This window comes from Phyllostomus hastatus, unplaced genomic scaffold, assembly GCF_019186645.2.
Source record: "Phyllostomus hastatus isolate PE091 unplaced genomic scaffold, TTU_PhHast_1.1 phas_scaffold_11, whole genome shotgun sequence".
In the NCBI taxonomy this organism is placed as follows: Eukaryota; Metazoa; Chordata; class Mammalia; order Chiroptera; family Phyllostomidae; genus Phyllostomus; species Phyllostomus hastatus.
This window is the reverse complement of record NW_025334005.1, coordinates 5,340,925-5,367,453: the sequence shown is the minus strand read 5'-3', so window position 1 is coordinate 5,367,453 and position 26,529 is coordinate 5,340,925. Positions and strand designations below refer to the sequence as shown.

The window sequence follows — 26,529 nt, the reverse complement described above, 5'->3', positions numbered from 1 at the left end:
GCAAATGAGCCCCAGACAGTTTGGATAGTTTCACAACATTCCACAGGCCTCTCGGCCTTACTCCTTTGATTGTCTCAGGCCTCCAAGGTTGCCAAAGGCCATCCATATCAATGACATTTTAGCAAGGAGATCTACCAGCAGCCCAGGTTCCACTGAGCTGATCTCAGACCCAGGACCTCAGTCCTTCCCCTCGTGCAGAGGTGCACGGACACCCCAGCGTTCAAGCACGATACTAAAACTACCAAACGCCATTCTGAACGTGATTGGAAAATACTCAGCAGGGTCACAGGCTCCTTGGGTTGTGTTACCATGGCAACTCCAATCGTATCCATCTGGCTTTCCAACTCTGGTCTCCGAGGATGTTTTCTAGAGGCAGCAGCATCTGCCCTGAGAAGGAGGAAGAGTGAGGTTATTGCATCCGTGCCCACTCCCCTGCAGAAAGCTCCGTTCTATAAAGAATGGCCCGTGTGAACTATCCCACCTTGGATGGACATAAAGGAATTAATTTACTGTCTGCCTCATGATGCATGAGTGAACGTTCAAGCACCAACCCTGCAAAGTGCTTTCACAGACATCTCAGTCTGCAGTAACTGTGATGGGCATTATTACCCGGCTTGGAGATGGGGGAGGGAAACGTGGTTAGGTAATTTGCCCCAAAGCGGTATTAGAATTTGAACCCGGCTTGGTCTGACTCCAAATATCATCCTTTACTTAATAAGACCGCTTGTTTCTCAATTGAGAATTGCCCAAATTTGGGGAAACGTGTGCGTGTAAAACCACCAAAGAAGTCTGCGAGGTAGGTGCGGGCTTATATATGGCTTCTTGGACAGAGATACAAGGTGGGGTATCCGGATGAGCAGAGCCCTGGAGTCTGGAGCTTGCACGTGGGTTTGGTCAAGTCTGAAGACCCTTCTGCCCCAGAGAACGCCTACCAGGAGCCTCATCCATTCCTTGGGAAGGGTAAGCAGCAGGTGATATGGAAGAGGTAAATTGAGCTCCACTAAGCGGGCAGGAAAAACTAAGCCACACACCAAAGTCTAAAGTTTTGCTACAGTTGCATAAATGCAAGTGCTCGGAAACTCAGGTGCAGACAAGACCATGGGAATGGGGACGCCTTCCTTGAGGACACGGTTACTAAAACGTACACCAAACCATACACATCTACTCCCCGAACTCCCAAGAACTGTTGCTTTAAGAAGTACGACTCTTTAGGATCACGTGACCCCCCAGGCGCCTAGATCTTTCACGGCACCTTCACAGTGACCAATCGCAGGGCTGGGAGCCCCCTGGGGGGCGGGAACTTCGCAAGGTGCTAGCGGATTGGATGTGCTTGTGGAGTGCGGCGCCTGAGGGCTGAGAGAGGGAATTAGTGTGAACCGGCTGTGGGGGAGCAGCTGCTGCCGCTGTCGCCGCTGCCTCGCTGCCTCGGTAGCCACCTTCGGCTGCCGGAGCCTTCAGGTGAGCAGGCCCAAGAACTCCCCGTCCTGCTGCGCACTGTGCACTCCGACCCGCCTTAGATCCCGCAGCGCCGGGTGCCCGCCCCTTTCGCTGACCACGTGACCCAAGTTCGGTAACCCTTGACCTCCTGCACCCCACCACCGCAGGATCTAGGATGAGTGAAGCTGGGTGGGAGGATGCGCAGCACCGCGGCTGGTAGAGGTCAGTTCCCACGCTTCCTTACCAATGTCGCTAGTGACCGAGGATGCCGAGGAGAGGTTGAGGGGTGGGAGATCTTGGTCCGAGGCCGGACTTTGTGGGTCTTAATGTGGGTGCAAAATAGGGAAACTCCCTCCACGCCCTCGCGGCGCAGGACCCGTGCTCCCATTTCACAGATGGGGAGACAGAGACTTAACAGTTCTGTACTGGCGGGTCCCCCAGCGCCAGATATTTCGCACTGGGAATTCAGGCCTTGTTCCCCACACAGCCCGCCACTCCTGACGATTAAGAACAAGGGTTTGAGTCCCTCCTCCTTATTTGATCGCTGGATGATCTTGGACAAGTCCTTTTAACATTTTCTCTCTCGGAGATATAATTTTCTTGGCTGTGAAACAGACACAATGCTTACATAATACCCATCTCTTTGTTAACAAGGGTAAAATGCGGTATGCGCACTTAGGTCAGTGCCTCAGGCATGGCATGTGCTTGGAAAAATAGCTTTTCTTTATTCCTTTTTTCAGCAAGTGTTTCTTGAGGGCGTATGATGTGCTGACACTGTGGCTGACGCTGCTAGGGATGCAAAGGTGAGCAAACAGGCCTGATCCTTGCTGGCTTGGAGCTGACAATCTAGTGGGGAGGTGGGCGCTAATCAGAAAGTTACACTGCCCTAATGGGTCATTCTGCAAACGGAAAGGTCGCAGGTTCCATTCCCTAGGGGGCGTGAGAGGCAACTGATTGATGTTTCTCTGGCACATCTATGTTTCTCTTCCCCCCTCTTTCTCTCCCTTCCTCTCTTTTTTTTTAAGATTTTATTTATTTATTTTTGGAGAGGGAAGGTAGGGAGATAGAGAGAGAGTGAGAAACATCAATGTGCGGTTGCTGGGGGTCATGGCCTACAACCCAGGCAAGTACCCTGACTGGGAATCGAACCTGCGACACTTTGGTTCGCAGCCTGTGCTCAATCCACTGAGCACGCCAGCCAGGACCTCCTTCTTCTCTTCCTAAACATAAAATCTTTTTTTAAAAGTGACACAAATATATAATTACAAACTGATAACTGCTTTGAAGACAAAGTACTGGGACATCGTGGGGGTCTGAGGAGACTTCCCGGAGCCAGTGACACTTGCACTGACGTCTGCAGAAAAGCACATCGGCGCTCACTAGACCAAGGGACCGGGGTGCAGGAGAGCCTTTCAAGGAGAGGAAACAGAATGTTACGCCATCCAAAAATAAGGTGTTTTGAGGAAATGAAAAGAGGCCACGGGCAGGAACGCAGAACACGAGATGAGTGGGAAGAGGTGCCGCAGAAGTGGGCCCACGTGCAGGGCCTTGGAGCCATGGTTTGTCCTTGATTTATTCGCAGGGCAGTGGGGACCCATCCGGAGAAAGGCTGCAGGGAGGCCAGTAGGACGCCCCCTGGAACCTGGAGGTCCTGGGGACCCTGTGGGTGCTGCTGGAGAGGAGCAGTGGGGCAGGGCCTGCATGAGTCCAGGTGGAGCTAGCTCGGCCTTGCTGCCCGTGGGGCTGATGCCTTGCGTTGGCCCAAGGGGACCTATCTTCTAACGGTGCTGCCTGGTGTTGGTGTCAGTCACAGCCGCAGTTTCTGTTAGGTTCTTACTCTGCCGTATCCTGTAAACCGAAGAGCAGGTTCCTACTTCCAGGCCTGGAAGCCGAACTGGGGAAGACCAGGTGCACATAGGCGGAAACCCAGCTATGAAAAGCCTGATTGTCCCCGATGGTAGATGGGTCGGGCAGACCACAAAGGAGAGCTGGGCTTGTCCTAGCCAAGAGGAGAGTGCCGGGGCCTGGGCGTAGAAGGGCAGCAGACCAGCCTGAGCACCGGGGCGGGGCTTAGGGGGCTTAGGCAGGCCGGGAGGCACCAGGCCTGACTTACTGGGAGGAGCGATCAGCGTGAACAGCTCTGGGGACTCGGGACCAAACACGGAGTGTCATGCTGGGGAGTTTGGGCTGAACTTTTATCATCAGTGGGGAAGTAGGGAAGGTTTTTGAGCAAGGGAGTGCCAGGTAAAGCAGTTTTTTCCGTCAGGATTTAGTAGATAGCGGTTGTAGCAAGAATCAGGAGGAAGAAGGCGTGAAGCTTTTGTTCACAGTGAAGGGCGGTAACGTCTTCCATTTGCGTGGCCTGTCGGCCCCTGACTCACTCGTACATCGTCTCATTCTGTGCCCAGCCCTGTGAGTTCGGGGCGGGGGAGGCAGGGGCTATTACCTTGACTTACAGTTTAGGACGCCAGTTGCTCAGACTGATGAAGGTCTCAGCCAACCTCGCACAGGAAGTGGTGGGACGGGGCTGGGACCCGGTTCTGTGGATCCCAAGGCTGGGTGGGCACTTTCTCAGGTGTCGCTGTTGTCTGCCCTCTGGCCCAGTTCAAGTCTGTTGCTCTGAGTCTCACAGTTCCCTCACCTGGACACTCAGAGCCTTCATGGCGGCTCGGTTGGGGGTTCTGGAGCAGGAGCCGCAAGGCTGGTTCCAAAGGCCTGGAGCCAGGCTCCTGGGCCTCGGGGGACGAGGGGCTTTTCAGACCTTCCCTGCCCACTCGCAGCTCTGCCGGGGCCATGTCAGAACGGGAAGAGCGGCGGTTTGTGGAGATCCCTCGGGAGTCGGTGCGACTCATGGCAGAGAGCACGGGCCTGGAGCTGAGCGACGAGGTGGCGGCCCTGCTCGCAGAGGATGTGTGCTACCGTCTCCGGGAGGCCACCCAGGTACGCACCCCCCACGCCCAGTACCCCCAGCTCTCCTTGGCTACCCCCTCCCACGGGGGTTTACTCACCAGACAGGTTGGGCACCTGCTCTGTGCTGTGAGGGAATACAGTGGGGGCTGTCCTGCCCTTCCCAGGGCTCCCCTTCCTGCAGACAGCACTCGCTGGGTGTCTGCTCGTGTGCTCCTCCTCACAGCAGCCCCGCTGGGCATCCAGGCAGGTCCGTAGCCACATCCTGCATGTGAGAGACGGAGGCCCAGAGAGGGACCCTGACCTTGGGTGTTGTCTGCATGAGAGCCGAGCTGCAGTCCAGGCTTGCCTCCTCCCTCCCCAGGCTGCCTCTGTGCACCGGGGGCCCCGCACGCCCTGCTCGCTGTCCCCTGACTCTGTCCCTCCCCTCCCAGAACAGCTCTCAGTTCATGAAACACACCAAACGGCGGAAGCTGACCGTGGAGGATTTCAACAGGGCCCTCAGATGGAGCAGCGTGGAGGTGAGCGGGGCGCAGGCTGAAAGGAAGGGCCCAGCCGGCATGAAACCTGCCCGCACGCCGAGCTCAGGGCTGGCAACGCCGCGAAACGTGGAGACCAAATACACACACGGGAGGAAAGCTCAGAGCAGCCGCAGGATAGGGGCCGGGCTCAGGCCCCTATGGTCTGTGAGTTTAGAACGGAGGGACAGGACAGGCCACAGGGGCCAGGAGTTCAGGGAAGGCTTCGGGAGAGATGGGACTTGAGCTGGCCCTTCGAGGGAAGCTCGGGTTAGACGGAGGCGGGAGGAAAAGAGAGGGCGTTCGGGGTGAGGGAGGAGCCGGAGCCTGAGCCTGAGCACGGCGCGGGTGTTAGGATGCTCTGCACAGTTGTTCCGGGCCAGGGAGTCAGGGGAGAGGGTCACGTTCGGAAGAGAGTGGTGTTTTCAAGGCTGGGCGAGTGGGAGGAAGAGGACCAGTAAGTAGCCTGGGGGTGGGACCCGGGTCCCTGATGGATCTGGGGGGAGGAACCACATTCTGCCCCTTGACCCCGTGAGCGAGCACTGGATGCTTCGGCCAGGTTTCCAGAGAGGGGCGTGAAGCCGCAGGCATCCCCCCTTTTCTCAGCGTTTCCACACTCCCCTCAAGCAAGGCTCCCTGCCCAGGTCGGGAGAGCGCCTCTTTCCTCCCTGGGTTCAGCCCGCTCTCCGGTCCTCCCTGTGCTCAGGCGGTGTGTGGCTACGGATCCCAGGAGGTACTGCCTCTGCGCCCCGCCAGGGAGGGTGAGCTCTACTTCCCCGAAGACCGAGAGGTGAATCTGGTGGAGCTGGCCCTGGCCACCAACATCCCCAAAGGCTGCGCCGAGACGGCCGTGAGAGGTGAATGCTGGGGTCCCTTGTGGGCTGGGGACAAGGGCTGGGCTGTCAGAGGAGTGGGGATGGGCTGGCGGGTGGACGGGGCACAGCTCAGAGGGGTGGGTGATACGGTGAGGGGCAGAGCCGCAGGCTGAGCCGTCTCTCTGCTCTGGTTCTAGTCCACGTCTCCTACCTGGATGGCAAAGGGAACCTGGCACCCCAAGGATCGGGTAAGGCGTCCTGTCGGGACCAGGCCCTCTGGTTGAACCTCCTTCCCGTAGGAGGTGTGGCTGGTGCCCCTACAGCCCTGAGTCTTTATCTGACAAGCACTTATAGACACCCTGTTCTGAGTGGGCACTGGTCTCACTGGAGGGCTCAGAGCTGGGGATGGGAGCACCGGCCAGTAACCAATCACAAAGCTGCGTGTTGGGTGCTAGCACGCAAGTCTGGGCAGCGTGCTGGAGTCCCGGAGGGGCTGTACTCACTTCCAGAGTCTGCTGAGCAGAGCTTGGGGCTTAGGGAGTGAGCAGGAATCAGCCTGGCAGAGGACAGGTGGGAGGCAGCGGACGGGGCACAGGGGTGTGGAGGGCCTGTGAGGTCAGGCTGCGAGAGTGGCTGGCTGCCTCGGCTCTGTGCTCTGGGGGGTCCTGCCTGAACAGGCTCCTGCGGGGGCGTGTGGGGATGGTGGCTGCAGGGGGCAGGCAGGCAAGAGGTGCCGAGAGAGGCCTGGGCTCTCCACCCTGACTGCCTCCTGCCCGCCGTCTTGCAGTGCCCAGCGCTGTGTCTTCACTGACCGATGACCTTCTCAAGTACTACCAGCAAGTGACTCGGGCTGTCCTGGGGGACGATCCACAGCTGATGAAGGTGAGCGAGTGCGCCCCGATTTGGGACACACCGTGCAGCTCCCGCATTCTCAGGAGATTCTCTCAGATACCTGCATCTGGTCTCCTGCACACGGACGGGGGTGTGTAGGGGCTGCTCTGCTCAGGGGAGGGTGTGGTGCTCTGAGCCTGGTCCTCCCGAAGGACCGACTCCCCTTCCTGCTCTGGGAGACTGTCCCTCGGGGGAAGTGTCAGGGCCCTGTGGGGGCTCCAGTGATCGGCCTCCCCACCCCTTAGGTCCAGAGACCGCTCTTGCAGTGCCTGTTGACCTTGGGCTAAGGGTGGCACCAACACCGCTGGCCAGGCCTGCTCTTCGGTCCTTCGTCCCCGGGCCTCAGACCAGCCCCTGCTGCGTTAGCCTCTGGGGCTGCACAGGCCCTGCTGGTCAGTCCTCTTCTGCCCAGTTCAGATGAGGGATCGTTTGGTGGCCTGCTCAACCATGTGGCCTCTGTTTTAGGGTTATTTTTTTTTAATAAAAAACAGTTTTTATTTTAAAAAACATTTTACTTATTTTTAGAGAGAGGGGAGGGGAGGGAGATAGAGAGGGAGAGAAACATCCCTGTGTGGTTGCCTCTCGCATGTCCTCTACTGGGGACCCGACCTGCAACCCAGGCATGTGCCCGGACTGGGAATCAAACCAGCGACCCTTTGGTTCGCAGGCCGGTGCTCAATCCACTGAGCCACACCAGCCAGGGCCGCATTATAACCATTTAAAACTTCAATATATATGTGCCAAACTGACCTTTAAAGAAAAAGGTTGCTCTCTAGCTGGGGCTGCTGGATGCAGCGCAGTCTGGCCCCTTCCTTTTCAGATTGCTCTCCAGGACCTGCAGACCAACTCCAAGATCGCGGCGCTCCTGCCTTACTTTGTTTATGTGGTCAGTGGGGTGAGTGAGCAGGCTGGGGCAGGGGAGAACGGTTTGGGAGGAGGCGCCGACCCAGCAGCACACAGGGCTGACGGCAGGTGCCATCACAGCGGCAGGCTGCTGTGCACCCTCGCGTCCCCCTGAGCAACCCTCTCCTACCAACAGGTGAAGTCTGTGAGCCACGATTTGGAGCAGCTGCACCGGCTCTTGCAAGTAGCGCGGAGCCTGGTTCGGAACCCACACCTCTGCCTGGGGCCCTACGTCCGCTCCCTGGTGGGCAGTGTCCTCTACTGCGTCCTGGAGCCACTGGCGGCCTCCATCAACCCCCTGAATGACCACTGGACTCTGCGAGATGGGGCAGCCCTCCTTCTCAGCCACATCTTCTGGTAGTTGCTGGGCCGAGGGCTGCATGAAGGGTGGGGCAGCTCCAGAGCCCGGCGGGTTGGAGTGGGGAGGAGGTGGGGTTAATGTGCAGGCCTTGCAGCTCTCTGTTGAAAGCTTCCTAGTCACCGCCCTGGGCACACTGGGATTCTATACATGGGTGACAGGCAGTCATGGGTGACCAAGCCAAGGCTTTGGTCCTTGGGCCTTCAGGTCCCAGGCACGTCACCCCTGCCACCTTGTTCACTCACCCCGGAGTGCCAGACAAGCGCTGTTTCCTCTGTGCTGTGACTTGAGTCACACTGGGCAGCGCCGTGCCTCGTCCCCCCTGACTGCGTGTTGCTCCTGCAGGACGCACGGGGACCTCGTGAGCGGGCTGTATCAGCAGATCCTGCTCTCCCTTCAGAAGGTCCTGGCAGACCCCGTGCGGCCTCTCTGCTCTCACTACGGGGCTGTGGTGGGGCTGCATGCCCTCGGCTGGAAGGTGAGGACCCTGGCCTTGCTCACAGAGCCATTAGAGCTCCTGTTTGTCATTAGAAAAAGAGTATTCGTGTGTCTTTTATCATGAAACGGTATGGGCTTGCTATTGCTGTGTATTGAGTTCTTGCCATAGACCTCAGTGATGGCCTTTCATTTTTTTTAATGCCATTTTTAATTAGATATTTCTAATTAGAAACATCCAAGTTAATTAGATATTTCTATTTTTTAAAACTTATTTCTTAAAATTTCTTTTTATTTTTTGAGAGAGGAAGGAGGGATAAAGAGAGAGAGAGAAACATCAATGTGCAGGAGAAACATCAATTGGTTGCCTTTTGCACGACCTGGCCTGCAACCCAGGCATGTGCCCTGGTGGGGAATCAAACCAGCAACCTTTTGGTCTGTGTGGGCCAGCGCTTAATCCACTGAGCCACACCAGCCAGAGCTATTTTTTTTTTATTTATTTGCTGATTTTTATTGAATCTATTGGGGTGACATTGGCTTACTGACTTTCTGTATGCAAACATTTTATCCTTTCAAAAGTCCCCCATGGCAGATATTAATACACAATTGCATAAATTCCTGCCCATTCTAATTTATCATGTTAAGGAACTACCCTTCATTTCTCTTGTATTGAGTATGTTTTAAACAGGAATAGATCATTGAGCTTGTCAATAACGTTTTAGCGTCTGTAGAGACTAGCCAAATATTATCTTAGTTCTGAGAATTTCACCGGTTCTGGGAATGGATTTTTCTGCTGAACCACTCTCGCCTGCCTGGAATAAATTGTTTGATGCTCCTGAGATTTTCATGGGAATCACACTGGATCTGTTAGATCAGTGTTTGAGAGAATTGACATCATTCATAATTCCTTTTGTCCACAAATATATGTCGGTTTTCTTTAGGTCTTTCACTCTTTCAGGATCCTTTCATACCTTTCCCTGAAGAAAACCTACGTGTACTTTATTGAATTGTGTCCTAGAATCTTGCTGTTCTCTGATGCCGCTGTGACGCTGTCTGCTTTCCGTGGCGTTTCTTATTGGTGTGCAGAAGCAGTCGCCACACGCCCTGATTCTGCTGCTTTCCCGAACTGTGCTTCCCGCCTGTGGATTCCTCGGGGTTTTTAATGTAGATCAGTCATGTCATGTACAATAATGACAGCTTTATTGCATCTCTTCTAGGCCTAATGCCTTTCACTTCTTTTTATTATTTCATTGCTAGGACCACTGAATACCATTTTACATAAGATAACAGGCAACTTTCCTCATTTTCACTTTTAAAAGAATTGCTAATAATCTTTCCCATTGAGGTTGTTTACTTTGTGTGTTTATAGATAACCTTTCTCAGATCAAGCAAATTATGTTCTTATCATTAATTTGTGTTGAACTTTTATCAGGTGCTTTTTAAAAATCTTTTTTAAAGATTTTATTTATTTTTAGAGAGAGGGTAAGGGAGGGAGAGAGGGAAACATCAGTGTGCAAGAGATACATCAGTCAGTTGCCTCTTGCTGGCCCCCAACTGGGGACCTGGCCCACAACCGGGCATGTGCCCTGACTGGGAATCCAACCAGCAGCCTTTGGGTTCCCAGGCCAGCGCTCAACCCAGTGAGCCACACCAGCTGGGGCATCAAGTGCTTTTTCTGTATCTTTTGAAATGAATTGGTTTCTCTGCTTTATCTGTTAATGTGATTAATTGTATCTAGAGATTCCCCCCTGCTTTCTAAAACTTATTTGCATATTTTAAAAATTGTGCATTCCAGTGATTACAATAATTTGAACAAGAAAAAAAAATGGCACTCTGATTAAACTGCATGCAGGACCCCTTGGACCAGCTTGGTTTTGACTCTGAATTTCCTGTCATTCCCCCTAGCTTCTTCCTTGCAACTTCTTTTCCTTCCCTGCCACCCAGACAGGGAGATGGGAGAGGCAGGTGCAGCCTTCATTGTCAGTAGTTCTTTTCTTTCAAAGGCAGTGGATTTTTCTCCTGTGTTTCTGTCTTCAATTTCGACTCCAGATTTCTCAGGCTCCCAGCCATGATCGGGCGTGTGGGACGTGGCTGCAGAGGAAGTGGGGTGAGGCGCGCAGGGTGGGGTGGGGGGGAAGTCCGCTCTCAGCAGCCGCCATGGAGCGCCAGGCTGGGGCTGAGATTTCCTGGCGGGAGACCATCTGTGCATTTCTAGGATAAACGCAGTTTGGTCATGGTATCGTCTTTAAAAAGAGCCAAAACTTTATTGGAATGGAGTGCATTTTCTAAAAAACTGTTGCGTTTACTAAAATTTTGAAGGACTTCTTTCTAGTCATGAGCAAAGCCAATGATGTTTCCCCTCATACACTGTCCTTGTTTGGTTTTAGGGTCAGGATTACATTGGTCTTATAGAATGAGGTAGGGAGGGAGGGTTTCTTTTTTATATTTAATGATATTGAGATGCTTTTTTTTCCCCTTGAATGCTTGTAGACTTTGTAAATTTTGGCATGCTGTTTTATTATTGGTTTGATTTTTTTTAACTACCATAGTTATAGAATCATTTAACTTTTCATATATCTTGAGTCTGTGGCAAGTTATATGCTCCTGGGAACTGTCACTTTGTCAACATTTCCAAATCCTTAGGCTGTGGGTGACTAACCAAAGCCTCTGATCCATCAGAGCCCAACGAAAAAGGACAGTACTTGCCTATTGGTTGCCTCAAGGTAGCAGTTGGCAAACACAGTATCCTCTTAGCCCTTATGTCAGTGATACTGCATGTCCGTTCTAGTGGGGTCATTTTATATTGCCCTCGTACCTGATCTTCATTCCCAGTGCTTAGTGAAGACTTGGGCATACGGTGGGTTCCAAATAAATGTTGGTTGGGTCTGCCAGGCACGGAATTCAGCAGGACTGAGCCCTGTCCAGTGTCGGAGATAACAGGTCTCTTGTTGGAAAGCATACTGGAGGAGTAGTAAGCATCAAAGTGGCCCTCACTGCATCCCTCTCTCCCCCTCCCAGGCAGTAGAACGAGTCCTCTACCCACACCTGTCCACTTACTGGACCAATCTGCAAGCTGTGTTGGATGACTATTCAGTATCTAATGCCCAGGTTAAAGCAGATGGGCACAAGGTCTACGGAGCCATTCTGGTGAGTGCCAGCCCCTTCCCGCCTCCTTCCCGTGCAGGAAGCTGAGCGGGCTTACACTGGAATACTGGATGGGCCCGGGTTCCTCCTAGTCCTTGAGTATCCTAACCCCTCTGCTCTTACAGGTGGCCGTGGAGCGGCTGCTGAAGATGAAGGCCCAGGCAGCATTCCCCAGCAAGAGGGGCCCCGGTGGCAGGGGGTGCCGGCGCGCGGACGACCTGCCCTGGGACAGCCTTCTCCTGCAGGAGTCTCCTTCTGGGGGCAGCGCAGAGCCGGGCTTTGGGTCTGGCCTCCCGTTGCCGCCAGGAGGCGCGGGGCCGGAGGAACCCTCCCCTTCAGTGACCCTAGCGGACATCTACCGAGAGCTCTACGCTTTCTTCGGTGACAGCTTGGCCACCCGCTTCGGCACGGGTCAGCCCGCGCCCACGGCCCCCCGGCCCCCCGGGGACAAGAAGGAGCCGGCGGTGGCCCCAGACTCGGTGCGAAAGATGCCGCAGCTGACGGCTAACGCCATGGTTAGCCCGCAGGGCGACGAGAGCCCCCGGGGCAGCGGCCCTCCGTCGGCCTCTGCGCCCGCCGCCGCTGACAACAGGCCGCTGCCGCGCGTGCACCGGGCGCGGGGGGCGCCCCGGCAGCAGGGGCCCGGTGCCGGCACCCGCGACGTCTTCCAGAAGAGCCGTTTCGCCCCGCGCGGCGCCCCCCACTTCCGTTTCATCATCGCCGGGCGGCAGGCCGGGAGGCGGTGCCGCGGTCGCCTCTTCCAGACGGCCTTCCCCGCGCCCTACGGGCCCAGCCCGGCCTCCCGCTACGTGCAGAAGCTGCCCATGATCGGCCGCACCGGCCGCCCGGCGCGCCGCTGGGTGCTCTCGGACTACTCGCTGTACCTGCCGCTGTGAGGCGGCGCGCCCCTTCTTGAAATAAACCCGCGCCGGAAGTGAGGTCTCCGCGCGCTCGTGGGTCGGGCCGCATGAGGCGGGGCTTGCGGGGCCACGCTTCTGGGTGCGAGGGAGCCATGGCGCTCTCCTGGCTGCAGCGCCTCGAGCTCGCGCTCTTTGTCCCCGCCTTCCTGTGCGGGGCCTTGGCGGCCGCGACGCTGACCCGGACCCAGGTGCGGCTGCGGGGCGGCAGTGGGGTCTGGAGGGGTAGGCGGCAGGGGGTCCTAGCCTCACGCGGAGAAGACCGCTCTGCCGTGGGGCCGGCCGGGCGCGCTGCTGGCTCCTCCGAGCCGGTGGGCCTGGCGGGCAGCGGTCTGCGACTCCCGCCGCCCAGGTCATACTTGAGTCATTCTTTCGCCAAAGGGACAAGCTTTCAAGAGTAAGCAGCACCAGACATAGCCCGGCTTTTGCTGTTTGACTTGAGTCTGGTTTTGAAACAAGTCGGCTGAGGCCACGCCTTCGTCAAGTCAGATACCTTGGTGCTGAGCGAGCGGAGAAGCTTACTGTGGTGGAGGTTGTCAGGTTACCACATGATTGCAAACACAACGTGGTGACAAACAGGCGATGTAGAAAACACTTGCGTAAAACAAGCCAGTGGTTTACATCGTTTATCCCAGCCAGGAAATCTTAATAAACAGGTTCGTTTAATCCCTATTCAGTAGGCACTAGTTAGAAGACGTCGGAGGTAGTTTCTAGGTCACACAAGTTCTGGTTTTACTCTAGGATTTCTGCAGAGAGGAGACCAGAACTTGTGAGGCATCCCTGAAGCTCGATGTATTTTAAAACTACTGCCTATCTCCTGACCTTTCTGGCCACTGCAGGTTTGATTTTGCAGCAGGCCCTCTTCTGGCCCAGGAAACGGGAAGTGACAGCGTGGGAGTAACTTCCCAGTGTGGCCCTGGGCCCACGTTTAATCCCTAACATCTGCCATGAACGTGCACGGAGAGGTACTAACCTGAAACCCAGGACTCAGCAACCTCTCTCCACAGGCCTCCTTCAGTGGCAGCTGTCCCCTGTATGGTGTGGCCACCCTGAACCATTCCTCCCTGGCCTTGTCCCAAGGCTCAGCCCCCTCCCTCTGCTACTTTGTGGCTGGGGCCTCTAGCCTCCTGGCCCTCTACAGCCTCCTGCTTCTGCTCTTCTGGGTCTGCAGCAGCTGCATTGAGGATTCCCAAAGGTGACTGCTCCACTCTGAGGGCCAGGGCTGAGGTGGGAGGGGTCCCACCTCAACCACAAGGCTTGTTCTCTCCCTCCTCACAGAGGCCGGGTAGGGCTCTGCATCGCACTGGCCCTCTCAGCTGTAGCCATCTTCCTGGTCTTAGTGTCCGCCTGTGTCCTTCGATTTGGCACCAGTGCTCTCTGCAACTCCATCCTCTCTCAGAACACTACGATTAGGTAATGGGACATGGGGGATGCCTGGCCCCATGGGGCCCGACACCTTCCCTCTGCAGAGGGGTCTACGATGCCCTTTTTGTGCCCATCAGTTCTCAAAGGACACCTGGGGACAAGAGTATTTGGCATAAATGCTCCCCTTTCTCACAGCTGTCTTTTTGACCTCACAGCTGCTCAGAGGCCCAGAAAATTCCATGGACACCCCGTGGAACCGCTCTGCATTTTTACTCCAACCTACACAATGCTGAAGTAAGGTCCTGGGGTCTGAAAGCCTGGGGGAGGCCCAGGGGTAGATACACAGGTTCATAGGAACGTCCATGGTTGATGGGTGCTCACCAGTGAGAGGCAGAGCAGCTGCAGGGCCTGTTAGCCTGACAGCGGTTCAGAGCAGTGTGTGGGTGGAACTGGGGTTGAGGTGACTGTACTCTTCACACTCCTGCTCCCCTCTCCCACAGAACGCTTCTTGGGTGAATCTGGTGTTGTGGTGTGTGGTCTTGGTGCTCCAGATCATGCAGTTGAAGTCTGACACCACCCCATTCCGGCCTCTGGAGACGGGGGACCCTGAGTGGAGCTCTGAAACAGATGTTCTGGTCGGGCCACGCCTTTCCCGTCCCTGACGCATAACCGGAGTGCTTCCTGCAGCCCATTTCTCCATGCCCGAGTGCCTGTGATCCTCTTGCCCCCACTTGGCCCAGTGCATGCTGGGAGCCTCAGTTTTCCCTCCAAGAGGGAAAGTTGATCATAGGCCCCCTCCACCTCCCTTCTAACAGCTATTTTTGTATCAATATATCATTACTACTTTTTTCCTTCATCCTGGTAGTGAGTTCTTAGTGTTAAAGCACTGGAGGTAGGTGGATGGGAGGAAAAAGTAAAGGCTGAACCGACAGATCCAAACTTAGAGGTACTACATTCAGGTGCCTGCCCTTGGGGTGACTGCTTTTATTTGCTGCTCATGAATCTTGGGCCCCTTGTGTCACTCTGGTTGTCACCTCATCCCTAGGTTCAGTTTTTATTCCCCTCTGAGAGGGGTGAGTGTCCTGAGGGTTTTTTTCACAAGCTACGGTAGGCACCCACAGTGTTGTCAAAGAGTTTCGTGTTGGGGAAATGTCCGGCTTTGTCCAAGAGGAAGTAGAAGCGTCGGCCTTTGACCTTTAGAGGTAACATGGCAGGGACTTCACCCCGGTGGGCCATGCAGGATACTTGGTTCAAGGGAACAGTGAAATGCGCCCCCAAGCCAAAGGGGGCGTGAGTGGAGAGGGTCACCTGCTTCCCTCCCGCGTGCAGCATCACAGAACGCACAGAGCGCAGGGAGAAGAGGAGACCAGCAGCAAGTACCAGGGTGCCTGCAGGAAGAGCACACTGGGGTGAAGGATTTTCCCTGGGAGCTAAGCAGCAACCCTTTTAGTGCCCCAGGAATAAGAAAAGGTGGTGATGATAGTAACATTTACTGCACTCCTCTTATACCCCAGACCAGATCCCTGTGTTTCTGATTCCACCCAACAACCTTAGATGTCTAACCCCATTTTAATGAGAAAACAGGTCTGGAGCTTAAGTAATTTGCTCAAGGTTGCAGAGAGGCTGACCTCAGCCTAGGCGTTTGAAGGCTTGGTGCTGGGGACATCCATCCATCTTCAGTGTCCCGTCCTCACATGGGGCGGGGCAGTGACCTGCCTACCCCTCCTCATCCTAGAGGGGCGGGAAACCCCTAACCGCCCCTCCCCTTGCCTAAGCAGGGAGCGTCATGCACAGCCACCGCAGGTCCCCTTTGGTGGGAAGCCAGCCCATGCCTTACCGATGGTGCCGCAGCCGATGGCCAGACCATAGCGCCAGAGCGCGGAGCGCACGTCCGAGCGGCTGCGGTCTGGAAACTCCGCATCCGGAGGCTGCATGCGGCCTGGGGGTCGGGCCAAGGCTGCCACAGCCAGGGAGGCCCAGAAGACGCCCTGGCCGGCGCAGAACAGCCCAAGGACTGTGAAAAAGCGTCCCCGCTCGTGCTGAAAGAGCAGCACGTCCCGCGGCGGGGTCATCCCATGCAGGGGACGGCGCGCGTGAAGGTCCCGCGCGGTAACCAACAGCCCCACCAGCCACCCTCGCCCGCGCGCCGCCATGGTTGCGAGGCACCACATCCGGGGCGGGACTTCCTGTTGGTGGGCCGTGCACGCGAGAGCGGTAACGGGTTTCTACGGCGGGTAGCTGGCTTTCCCCATGAACCGTAGGGGCTGGACGAAACAGTGCACAGGACACAAAATATAGTATCACTCTTTATCTTAAAAAGTCAAGGGCGGTGGTGGCAGGGACAGGGGCTCCTGGGGTTAAGTACACAAAGCACCTCAGTCCTTCGGGTAGTTTAGTGTCAGTTCTACAAAGTAACCTTTGGCTTCCTGGCACCAGTGAGGCTCAATCTTCTGAAAGCCCTACAGAGTCTTCCAGAAGGTGGGGAGGGAGAGGGATCCAGCAACCCTCCCTTCTCTGTCACAGTCACAGGGTGGCCTCAGGCGGCCTCGGGCAGGGCGCAGAGGAGACGACAACCTTGACAAGGAGGCATCAACATCCGAGGACTATTTACAGGGGGGTTCTTCTGGGGCACGACTAGGGGTCACTTCATGAACGCCACTTCTGGAATTTCACCCTTGGCCTGAGGAAAGAGAAAAGTCAGAAGAGCCAGATGCGCCACCCCAACTGCCTCTCCCACCTCCACCCGCTTGGAGGCCCAGGGGTCTGCCTTTTGGCATCCTATCTCCAAACTTCACCTTGAGATGAGTGAAGACCTGGGCAGATCTGGTGTAGTCCCAGTTGTTGTCCTGAAGGCACCTGTGGTGGGAGAAGGGGCAGCTCCATCAGATTCAAAACAGTCATTCTGGCCACTAAATGCTACTTTGTTCATTCTGCACACACACACACTTGCCTGTTTCCCAGCTATTTATGCACATTCTTGCACAGTTTATACAAATGAAAAAAAATCAGTAAAAATCCAAACATCTATTGACCTGTTGAACATAAAGGAATATTAAATAACTATCAAGAAGACTGCCCTGTCTGGTGTGGCTCAGTGGATTGAGTCCCGGCCTGCGAACCAAAGGGTCGTTGTTTCGATTCCCAGTCAGGGCACATGCCTCAGTCGTGGGCCAGGTCCCCAGTGTGGGGCATGTGAGAGGCAACCACACACATTGATATTTGTCTCCCTCTCTTTCTCCCTCCCTTCCCCGTCCCTCTAAAAATAAATAAAATCTTAAAAAAAAATTAAAAAATAAAACAAAATTTCAGGAGTACTCATTTCTCACTATCAGCCCTACCTCAGTGTACTCCCATCTGCACAGACACCCAGCACTCACTTCTGGGACCACTCGAGGTTCATGCCGGACTGCGTGGAGAATGCCTGCAGCATCTCCTGCTGCTCCGGGGAGAGGGTGGGCACCGGGCTGGAGGAGGGCGTGGGTGCGGGCATGGCGAAAGCTCTCTGGATCTCATCGGGGCTGGCGTTCCGCACGAACAGCTCATCGTTCACAATGCACAGCCTTGGGACAAAAAGCACCGTAGGGAGCAGAGCACAGATAAGCTCATCCTCCCAACGTCATTCCTATTCTCATTGACATTCACGCTCAGATTCTAAAATACCTACTCTCGGCTATCACCTTTTACCCCCTTGCTGCTATGGACTTCCCAAGGACTCCCCAATGAAGTCACCCACCAAACACGCCAGAATTGCACATTCCGCCCCGAACCACAGACAACTCTCAGCTCACCCTGAACTGCTGGCTGGAACAGCGACAAACGTCCGCGTGAAGGCTCGCAGAGAGTCCCGAGACTTCCCGTCCACTGCAACGGGAACAACGGTGATGGCGAGTCATTCACACTGTGCGTTTACAGACAGCTTCTCAAATCACGGTCGTATTCGGCACAAAGAACCCCCACTGGGCCAGACAGGGGTGATCATGTGTTTGTAGGGGGGCAGAAGTAGGGAGGGTGGAGTGTTAGGGAGGAATCAGTAAAAAACACTGTCATCTTTGTGTGCCAAGCCTTGTGTCAAGCACAAGACTCTAAGTCAGAAACACTATGAGACGGCTACCACTCTCTTTTCTTACAGAGAGTCTGGGTCTCAGAAGTAATGGAACTTGCCCGCAGACACTGAGGACCACGGCTGGGACAGAAGCTCAGAGCTGCCTGACTCCCAGGACCGTGCCCTCCCAATCCCGGAGAGGGAAGACGGGTAGGGAAGGGAGGCCGAATGAAGGTGGCTTGTGGGCAGAGCAGGAGGAGGTCAGGGAGGACGAGGACAGAGGAGGTAGCTGGGAAGCTGAGTGCTGAGAGACTCTGGCTGGGAGAACGGCCACTCCGCAAACAGAACGTCAAAAGTGCTCACCTTCTTTGAAGACTCCATTGACAGAAAAACACAGCAATGTGTTCTGAAAGAGAAGGAAGAGCTAGCTTTCAGGCTCCCGGCCAGAGCCTGAGGACCCTGTGCCCCTGAACTGCCTGCCCCCACCCCCCCGCACCCCCAATCCCAGGCAGTCAGGGAAGAAGTGAGTGCTTACGGTCTGGGCGCTGATGTCTACCACAAAGGAATTGATGTCGTGCTGAGTTTTGGGCAACTCATTGAGGAAGGCCACAACGTTGAGCCGCGTGTGCTTCAGCAGCCGGAACCGCAGCGCTGCGAGGTGGAGGAGAAGCCAAGGTCAGGAGCAGCCGTGCACTCGGCCCCAGGACCGGTTCCTTCCGTTCCCTTCTCCCACCCCGTTTTGCTCCCGTTACACACTTACTCGGGTCTTTCAGTTTCTTCACATTTCTGCTATCCTTGAAGTACTCGCCCAAGTTACTTCTGGGGAATAAAGAAGAAAAGGGAGGGGTGGTCACAGCGGTGTGGGTGCTGAGACGTGCTGGCCTGTATCTGCGGAGAAACCCTGGGCCTGAGTGGGCTCCGGGCTGCGGTACGCACCGGGAAGGGTTCTGGGGGGTGAAGGGGATGCTCAGGGAGCAGCAGGCTCCATCGTGGTAGGCATCCAGGAGCCGCTGCCGGTTTCCGGAGTCATAAATTGCGTAGTACCTGTGGGGAAAGTACAAGGGAAGGTCTGCGCTCCACAGTCTAGGTCCACAAAGGGCCCCGCCAGCGCCCCGGGCTGAGCTGTGCTGGGTGGGGCTGGCCCGCCTCTCCCCCGCTGCAGGGGCCCTGGGATCCTTACTGCTGCAAGAAGTGCAGGACCAGACTCTTCAGGGCTTCTGTACCGAAATAGCTTCCCTGGAATCAAACAGACGTTAGGGCCGTGTAACCAATACTCGCCTCCCAACGCAAGTTCCAACGCTGCCCCCCATGCTCACCTTGCAGGGCGGTAATATCGTGGGGGCGTCAACATCAAAGGCGATTGGTGGGGGTAACTCATGGCCGTCCTACCGAAAAGAAGTGAGAGTTGGGAGTGGAAACCAGAGAAAAAGGCTGGATGAGTAATAAAAGGGAAAAACTAAAAGTAAGGGGCCAGAGGCCAAGTGTAAAGGAGACATGGAATCCTGACAGATGCCATTTTGTCTACAGACATTCCGTGGGGAAGGAGAATCAGAGCCTGTGCTGTACTTCAGAGGGTCCCTGTCCCCAAATAAATGGTCACGCAAGCACACAGTAGGCAACACCTTGGTGACAGCCGCTCGGCCTGGGCGTGGAAAGGTCATGGAGCCCTCCCTCCCTCCCCATCTCGCTAAAAATAAATAAACAACATCTTTTTTTTTAAAGTATATTCTCTTTTTTTAAAGATTTTATTTATTTATTTTTTAGAGAGGGAAGGGAGGGAGATGGCGGGGGGAGAGAGAGAGAAACATCAATGTGCGGTTGCTGGGGGTCATGGCCTGCAATCCAGGCATGTGCCCTGACTGGGAATCGAACCTGTGACACTCTGGTTCGCAGCCCGCGCTCAATCCACTGAGCTACGCCAGCCAGGGCTTAAATAAACAAAATCTTTAAAGAAGACAAAAGTCACCCTGGCTGGTGTGGCTCAGGGGACTGAGTACCAGCCTGTGAACCAAAGGGTCACGGGTACAATTCCCTGTCAGGGCACCTGCCTAGGTAGCAGGCCAGGTCCCCAGTAGGGGGCACAGGAGAGGCAACCACTCACTGATGTTTCTCTCTCTCTCTCCTTCTCTCCCTTCCCCTCTAAAAATAAATAAATAAAATCGTTAAAAAGACGACAAAAAACCCTGGACTTACCAGGCGTAGTAACTTGGGGAATCGTTCACGAATGGCGCTGTCAAGAACGGGACAGAAGTGAGTGACGCTTCAGAGCCTCGGTGCCTCCTGGGCTGCTCTAGGAGCAAATACACCAATGCCCAAGGGACGGCCCATCCCCCCTCGCTTGTTCTCTCCCTCCTCCCCGCCTCTGAGCTCCAAGAAAAATGGCCCCACTCCCCGCCTCACCTGGGGCACCCGGAAACGGCCACCTCGAAGGCTGACTCTCTATTCTCTGACCCCAGTGCCACGGAAGCAGCACCCTCAGCCCAGGCTTTAAGCCCAGAACTTCCTTTCCCTCCCTGCCCCCCCTTACCTTCTACCTACTCACCTGTGCAGCCCCGGGAGGAGGGAATGGGGTGGGAGCCCAGGGGCTCCGCTGCCTCAACAGGTATCCATCAGTTCTGCCAGGTCTGGCCTTGGCCAAGACCAGAACACACCACAGGGATGGCACAGGATGTTGGGGCAGGGAGATGAGCAAGGCAGGGATCAGGAAGAGAGAAGGCCAAGGAAGGAGCGAGGAAAAGAAGAGGAGAAGGGAAAGAGAGAGTGGCAGGATGCGGTAGGGGCAAGGGAGAAAAGGGAGAGAGAGGAGTAGAGAGAAAAAGGAAAGAGAACGAGAAAGAACTACAAGGCAAGGAAGCATTTAGAAAAAAAGAGAGAGAACAAAGGGAAGAGAGCGGCACCCTGACACAGCCCTTTCCTTCAGCTGCCCCGTTCCCTGTGGTCCAAGGCAGAAATGGGAAGCAAATCCTTGCTGCGGGGAGAGGGTAGTTGCTGCTGGCCAGGTTGCTGTCTGCTACCTGGGTTCCGATCTGAGCTGGGCGTGGGAAGCGAAGCAGCCATGGGGGCAGGAGACCTCCCTCAGAAGGATGAGGGTTCAGGCCCCTGCAAAGTTGGGGGGGTGAGGATCTGTGCCCCACCTCTGTTGGCCCCCAAGTTCTCTCCTGATGGCCCCTCTGCGACTGTGCCTGTCTTAGGTTGTTCCTTCCCTGAGGAATCTTACCCGTCTCTGGCTAACCAGCCATCCTCCGGGGCCAAGCAGGGTAATGAGAGGTACGTGAGGGCAGCGCCCCCACCAGGAGGGTCAGTTCTGTCTCCTTGGTAGCTTATGCCCCCGTGGCCTCCACGCCCAGCACCTGCCTTGGGATTCCCCCGCCTCCTGGCGGGGCCCCGGCTCTGGTCACGTCTTGGGGAACCCAGGTTTCTTCTCCAGGGAGGGCCCAGCTCACACCCCTGGGTGAGAGACAGATCCATGGCACTGGCCACCAGGCAGCCTCAACCTCAGAATAAACAGAAAGCCCAGGCAACAGCTGCGGGCAAATGGGTTGTGAGAAGAGGGTCCCTCTTGGCAAAAGGACAAGAGGGGCCACCAGTCCAGGACAAAGGAGGAACGCCCATCAGCAGGCAGCCCCAGGGGGGAGGGCTTTCTCAGCCCCGGAATACCAGACTTTTGGCACAAGACAACACCGTGTGGTGGGGCATATACAAGACACCCCCACTCATGGTAGGAAAGGGGAGGTGCCCTTCCTGGAACAGCAGGGTAGGGAGAGTCTAGAAAAGGCTGTGTTCAGGGAGGAGGGAGAAAGGCCATAGAACCAGCAAACGAGTAGTCAGGTGAAGAAAAGGAAAGGAAAGGAGAGGAGACACGGGGCAAAGCTGGGAGATATGGACAGACAACGGGAGGAACATGTGATCCTCCCAAGGACGGGTGGCTCCAGCTCAGGGCTGCACATCTCCTGCAGGCGGGCACTGGTCAGGGTGCATTAACGTGGCCTCCCAGGGGGTGAAGGTCCCTAGGAGGGGAGACAGAGGCTACGACTGACCTGATGTAGGTGGACTGATCGCGGAAGGTGTCACACAAGGGGTTTCCTAAGAGCCACAGTTCTTCTAGCTTCAGCCCTTTTACCTTGTCCAACTCCCGCTCAGATTTCAACTGCAAAGGATGGGGAGAAAGGGCAGGAAGGGCCCTGGTTAAGAGAGCCAGCTTGAGGCCATGCTCCAGCCCCACCCTCATCTCTTCAATTCCTGCTTTCGCCGCTGGCCACCACCAGGCAAGTCCTTGTCACCCCCTGCTCCCCCCAGACAAAACACGCGCAGGTCTCAGTTCTCACCTCGTTGCCACAGAGGTTTAGGATCTTCAGTTTGGGTGCTTTCTGCACAATGCTGGACATGTCATCCAGCCTATATAGCTTATTATTGCTCAAGTTCAAGGACAGTAACTGCGGGAAGAGTTCAGAGGAAGCATCAGCACGGAGGGGACCAGAGACATATATGCCTCCCTACCCGCATCCCCTCCATCCCACCCTGCTTCCTCCCGCCTAACACCTGGGCAAAGGCCTCACCTCAGGGATGTTTTCCCCAATGATTCGTAACGTAGCCGCCATACAGCTTCTACGGTTCAGGACGACATCAATGTTCTGGGCCACCAAGTCTTCAGGAAGGGAAGGGAAGGGAAGGGAAGGGAGCATGAGGAGGTTTGCCTAGGCCAGTGGTAGTGCCAAACCATGCTCCAACTCTCCTCCCTGCCCGAGAGATCCCCCGGCTCCACCCATCTGAGACCAGCCGCCAACAATGATACCTGTGTCTGAACGGAGGCCCTTGAGGTCGAGTGCTTGCTGGGAGCTATCGAATCGTTTGCTCATGGTCAGCTACGGAGGAAGAAGAAGGTTTCTGTGGTCACCGGGGTGGTGCACTTGAGGGTAGGATGGTGCAGGGACATGAGGACTGCTAGGACTGGGGTAGAAACACAGAAGACTTGAGCCTGCCTCACCTTTAGCTGCTCCACTTGCTCTGGCTTCAGTTCGTTCAGTATCGTTTGGGGCGGAGGCGAGGGGTTGATGATGATGGATATCTACAGGGAACACATCAAGGGCAGGGTGACCTCTACGGAAGCTTCTGCCCCAGGACCAAGACCCAGTGCCCTACGCACAAATCCCCACCTCCAGGCAAGCCCGGCCCTCTCTTTAAACACACCCTTCGGTTCTCCTGATCCAAGATCTTATAGTTGACAGCCTTCAGTGCAGAGGCGGTACTGGAATCCTCAACAAAAAACTGGGCCCGTGTGTTTTCATAGTGAAACTGCAGGAGGAAACAAGAGCCACAGACGTGGAGCCCCGAGCCCCTGGCCCACCCGGCCCTGCCCCCTTCCTCGGTGCCCCGCCAGCCACTCGGGCCTTGGCTTACCTCAATGGGGGTAAAGGGGACACTGCATTTGCTCTGAATCATACTCAGGAGCCATGCCTTGTCATATTTCCTGCCATAAGGAATCTACATGAGAGAAAGAAAAGGGAACAAAATGAAACCAAGGCTGAGCAGCAGATCTGACCTAGTGCTCCTTCCTACAGCTTGCCAAGCTTTAAAAGATTTTCTAAAGAAACACTAGTTGCCCGGACCGGTGTGGCTCAGCTGGCTGGCCGTCGTCCCGCAATGCAAAAGGTCACTGGTTCTATTCCCAGTCAGGGCACATGCCTGGGTTTCGGCCCAGTCCCCAGGTGGGAGAGGGAGAGACCAATCAATGTGATCTTGCACATCAATGTTTCTCTCCCCCACACCCTTCCCCTCTCTCTAAAAATGAATAAATAAAATTTAAAAAAGAAAAAGGAAACACCAATTAAAAGTTTCCTACTCAAGCCAGACATGGATTCCCTAACCTCCCTCCTATCTGTTTATACCTGTTATTCATCAACGGAATCAGCTTGTTTGATTCTAAAAGTTCCAAGGCATTACTCACACCTCACGTGCTCCTTGGAGAAGTCAAGGGACCCCAACCCTCACAGGCTGGCATGAGCCCAAAGGAGACGTCCAGGGGAGTTATCCCCACCTGCCAACTGGTTCTCACGCTTCCCTTTAGGTGGCCTCTCCTCTCCTCTCCTCTCAATCCTGCCTGTCCCTTCCACACCTTTTCTGAACCTGCTCTCAGGTGTTCTAACATACTGATCATTAGGAAAAAGGATGGACACCTAGCTGTGGAGTAAGTAGCTGAGAAGACTGATTCTGGGATGTGAAGAGTAAAAACCTTCACTCTGAGCCCAACCGCCCACTTCCCTGGCACCACCTACTTCCCAGGTACTCACTGTAATCTTAAACCAGTTCTTCGAGGTCCCATCCTGGCCGGTGCCAGCCCCTACTCTCTGCGCAGGAGCCCTGTCCCTCCGCACGGTAACGTGAATGCGGTCTCGCTCATGCCAAGCATCGCGACGGTTGGGTCGTGCAGAATAGGGGTTGCTGTGGACAAGCAAAGAACAGGGAGAAGAAGACATAGTAAATGGTAGGGAGGTCTTCTCAAAGACCCCGCTGCACCGTTTTCAGGGCTACGGCTCAGACTGTTCAACCATGAAGCTGGTCCTGGCATTTCTCACTCTGGTCGGGGGAAGAGAAATGACATGGAGTAGGAGGGCTACATAAATGATGAGTCAGGAAAATCAAACCAGAACAACTGGTCACTTACTATCTTACGCGGGGAACATCCTGGGCATCGCTCATTGCCACATCTCTGTCGTCCTCCTCGAGGCGGGAAGACCGAATGCCAGTGCCTCCTCCCCTTCCAGACCTGCGGCTCCCCTCGCCGCCACCCCTCCACCGGAAAGGACCCCGGCCTTTCTTTCTTCTTTGAGGGAAACTAACGCGGTCATCGTGCTCTAGAGTTGGAAACGGAACACAAATTAGAAGGCACACCACTGGCCTAGACGGTCCCCAGCCAGCACCCTGCTGGACAGGACACACACTCGCACCAGAGCCGGCCTCCACGCACACTCCCGTGCCTGTCCAGAGACAGACCCTCTCTGTGAGATGGGGAAATCATGGGAAACTTCAGGGCTGTTGAAAAATGAAGCAGAAACTTGAACCGCAGAGAGGAGAAACAGAATGTAGAAGTGGGAGTGACCCAAAAGGGGAACTGGACACAACTCAGACAGACCCTCTGAAAGTCACCTGAAACCTGCTTTCACTCACCCTCCCAAATCCACTTAATCCACTCAGGATTTAGATAATGATCTCTCTCCCCTCCCCTTAAACCAATTACAATGAATACAACAGTTTACAGTAAACACGCTTCTTTTATCTGAACAGTATAAACATCAGTTACAATTATGACCAATTTAAGGACTTCTTTAAAAATCTTCTTCTCAAACTGCCACTCTGAAGTTTTGGGAGTGAGCGGTTTATTTCCTTGGCCAGAAATGTCTCCTTAACTCAGAATGACAAATCTTACATGCAGGTTCCAGTGGCAGCTAGGGTGCTTAACCAAGGGCAAGGTTAAGCTCCTAAAATACTCTCCAGGAGTATGAATGACTCTCTGAATCCTGGTGTCTAGGAATAGCTTCTTAAAAAAAAAATAAAATATATCTATCTATCTAAGACTTCCCCAAAAGGTCTGTCTAATGCAGTACTCTGTAAACAATATACTTCAAGAAATGACTAGAAAAGAATACATGAATAGAAGGCACAGTTAACATTCACTGAAAACTTTCTCCAGTGCCAGGCAGTATGATACTCCAGGCACCTGCTGTGAATGATCTTATTTTAACGCACACACGGACACAAACTTAGGAGGCTAGATACTGTTTCTACCGGCATTGGAGAGGTGGTAATGAGGCCTGAGAGTTTAACTCGCTCTAGCCTGATGTAGCCAACTCAGGATTGAAATCGCACTGTCGTGCTCCAAATCACTAACCTGGACCTAGTGCAGTGTTTGTTCTAGCATCGAGTAAGTACCCTAAAATATTAAGCCAAAGTCAAAGTCCCAGGAAGTGGGGCAAGACCGACTAGACCCGATAGATAATAGGGCACGGGTAGCCCATGAGCCTCACATGAGCTTTAATTGACTCACATTAAAAAGAGTCTGGCCGCCAAACTGAAATGACAGGGATCCAACACCCACAAAGTTCAAAGGAATCTCGTCATCCCACCACCGAGCCACTCGCTCAGAGCCGCAGCTCCTCTCAAGGGCAGAACTCCGGAGTCAACAACTCGGGCGCCCACCCCCGAGTCCAGCCAGGCCCCCCAGGCTGCCTCGCTCCCCGCCCGCGCCGCCACCGTTCCCCTAGGGTCCCTCGCGGCCTCGCGCCCCGGGACTGCGGCCTAGGCCGGCGCCGCCCACCCGAGCCCCAGATCGCCCCGCTCCCGGACCCAGCGCCAGCACTTACCGCTGTAGGACTTCCCCCCGTCCGCCATGGCACAGCGAGAAGCAGGACGGGCTCAGGGGCGGGCCGTAACGCCACCAATCGTCCGAGAGGCCAGGTACTCCAGGTCGAAGTGCTCCTACGCCGGGAGCCACCGCATTTATGCGCCCAAACGCGCGGCGCGGCGTCGACGTCTCCAAGTGGTGGGTGGTGCCGCCCGGAGGGCCCGACCCGCTGCGCGTGCGCACTGGGCGAGCAGCCGCGCCGGGGGCGGGGCCCCACCAATGCACGCCCCGCCCAAGATATCAGATTGCCAAGCGGAGGGTTGGGGCTGGTTTGCCGCGCCACCTGTTTTCACCCGTCTGCTACCACGCCAGCTCCTGCGGGGTTATCGCAGGAGGGCAGGCTGAGAAGCCCAGGATTCCGGACAGAGAATAGGGGCCACACGAGGGGCTCCCGAGAAA

The 26,529-nt window shown here is 55.2% G+C and overlaps 4 protein-coding genes across 7 annotated transcripts; 2 read left to right on the top strand and 2 right to left on the bottom strand.

Moving 5' to 3' along the window:
- The first annotated feature begins 1,323 nt into the window (after positions 1-1,323).
- On the top strand, positions 1,324-12,342 carry TAF6L (TATA-box binding protein associated factor 6 like). Of its 3 annotated transcripts, XM_045855254.1 has the most exons (13): positions 1,359-1,458; positions 1,605-1,659; positions 2,178-2,240; positions 4,218-4,377; positions 4,779-4,865; positions 5,569-5,719; positions 5,875-5,925; positions 6,465-6,559; positions 7,389-7,463; positions 7,608-7,828; positions 8,175-8,307; positions 11,283-11,411; positions 11,534-12,342. In XM_045855254.1, the coding sequence occupies exons 3-13, from the start codon at positions 2,233-2,235 to the stop codon at positions 12,302-12,304; spliced, it is 1,881 nt and encodes a 626-aa protein (XP_045711210.1). In that variant the 5' UTR covers positions 1,359-1,458; positions 1,605-1,659; positions 2,178-2,232; the 3' UTR covers positions 12,305-12,342. The 3 variants fall into 3 exon arrangements, with proteins under 3 accessions (XP_045711211.1, XP_045711210.1, XP_045711209.1); XM_045855255.1 differs by lacking the exon at positions 1,605-1,659 and having other exon boundaries at positions 1,324-1,458; XM_045855253.1 differs by lacking the exon at positions 1,359-1,458 and having other exon boundaries at positions 1,467-1,659.
- An 18-nt stretch (positions 12,343-12,360) lies between these two features.
- TMEM179B (transmembrane protein 179B) lies at positions 12,361-14,546 on the top strand. 2 transcript variants are annotated; one of them, XM_045855258.1, is made up of 5 exons: positions 12,361-12,516; positions 13,333-13,520; positions 13,604-13,738; positions 13,906-13,984; positions 14,191-14,546. In XM_045855258.1, exons 1-5 carry the CDS (start codon positions 12,376-12,378, stop codon positions 14,350-14,352), a joined length of 705 nt encoding a protein of 234 aa, XP_045711214.1. In that variant the 5' UTR covers positions 12,361-12,375; the 3' UTR covers positions 14,353-14,546. The 2 variants fall into 2 exon arrangements, with proteins under 2 accessions (XP_045711214.1, XP_045711215.1); XM_045855259.1 differs by lacking the exon at positions 13,333-13,520 and having other exon boundaries at positions 12,376-12,516; positions 13,581-13,738.
- A 185-nt stretch (positions 14,547-14,731) lies between these two features.
- On the bottom strand, positions 14,732-15,881 carry TMEM223 (transmembrane protein 223). Its single transcript, XM_045855260.1, has 2 exons — positions 15,528-15,881; positions 14,732-15,078 (listed from the first exon to the last, which is right to left on the bottom strand). The coding sequence occupies exons 1-2, from the start codon at positions 15,859-15,861 to the stop codon at positions 14,786-14,788; spliced, it is 627 nt and encodes a 208-aa protein (XP_045711216.1). The 5' UTR covers positions 15,862-15,881; the 3' UTR covers positions 14,732-14,785.
- Positions 15,882-15,983: 102 nt separating this feature from the next.
- On the bottom strand, positions 15,984-26,279 carry NXF1 (nuclear RNA export factor 1). The gene is made up of 21 exons (XM_045855256.1): positions 26,090-26,279; positions 24,394-24,583; positions 24,020-24,170; positions 23,130-23,213; positions 22,920-23,024; positions 22,717-22,797; positions 22,525-22,594; positions 22,289-22,377; positions 22,058-22,165; positions 21,770-21,879; positions 19,926-19,962; positions 19,049-19,117; positions 18,913-18,968; positions 18,669-18,776; positions 18,493-18,551; positions 18,268-18,383; positions 18,096-18,138; positions 17,479-17,551; positions 17,068-17,250; positions 16,486-16,546; positions 15,984-16,370 (listed from the first exon to the last, which is right to left on the bottom strand). Exons 1-21 carry the CDS (start codon positions 26,115-26,117, stop codon positions 16,332-16,334), a joined length of 1,860 nt encoding a protein of 619 aa, XP_045711212.1. The 5' UTR covers positions 26,118-26,279; the 3' UTR covers positions 15,984-16,331.
- Between the last annotated feature and the right edge of the window lie 250 nt (positions 26,280-26,529).

Coding starts and splice junctions, on each gene's coding strand:
- TAF6L (XM_045855255.1), top strand. Junction 7,829..8,174: donor CTTCTCAGCCACATCTTCTG/GTAGTTGCTGGG, acceptor TTGCTCCTGCAG/GACGCACGGGGACCTCGTGA. Junction 11,412..11,533: donor AGGTCTACGGAGCCATTCTG/GTGAGTGCCAGC, acceptor CTGCTCTTACAG/GTGGCCGTGGAGCGGCTGCT.
- TMEM179B (XM_045855258.1), top strand. CDS start 12,376: ATGAGGCGGGGCTTGCGGGGCCACGCTTCTGGGTGCGAGGGAGCCATG. Junction 13,521..13,603: donor TGCATTGAGGATTCCCAAAG/GTGACTGCTCCA, acceptor CCCTCCTCACAG/AGGCCGGGTAGGGCTCTGCA. Junction 13,985..14,190: donor CCAACCTACACAATGCTGAA/GTAAGGTCCTGG, acceptor CCTCTCCCACAG/AACGCTTCTTGGGTGAATCT.
- TMEM223 (XM_045855260.1), bottom strand. CDS start 15,861: ATGTGGTGCCTCGCAACCATGGCGGCGCGCGGGCGAGGGTGGCTGGTG. Junction 15,079..15,527: donor CATCGGCTGCGGCACCATCG/GTAAGGCATGGG, acceptor CTCTTCCTGCAG/GCACCCTGGTACTTGCTGCT.
- NXF1 (XM_045855256.1), bottom strand. CDS start 26,117: ATGGCGGACGGGGGGAAGTCCTACAGCG. Junction 24,584..26,089: donor CGGGGGGAAGTCCTACAGCG/GTAAGTGCTGGC, acceptor TTCCAACTCTAG/AGCACGATGACCGCGTTAGT. Junction 19,963..21,769: donor GATCAGTCCACCTACATCAG/GTCAGTCGTAGC, acceptor CGTTCTTGACAG/CGCCATTCGTGAACGATTCC.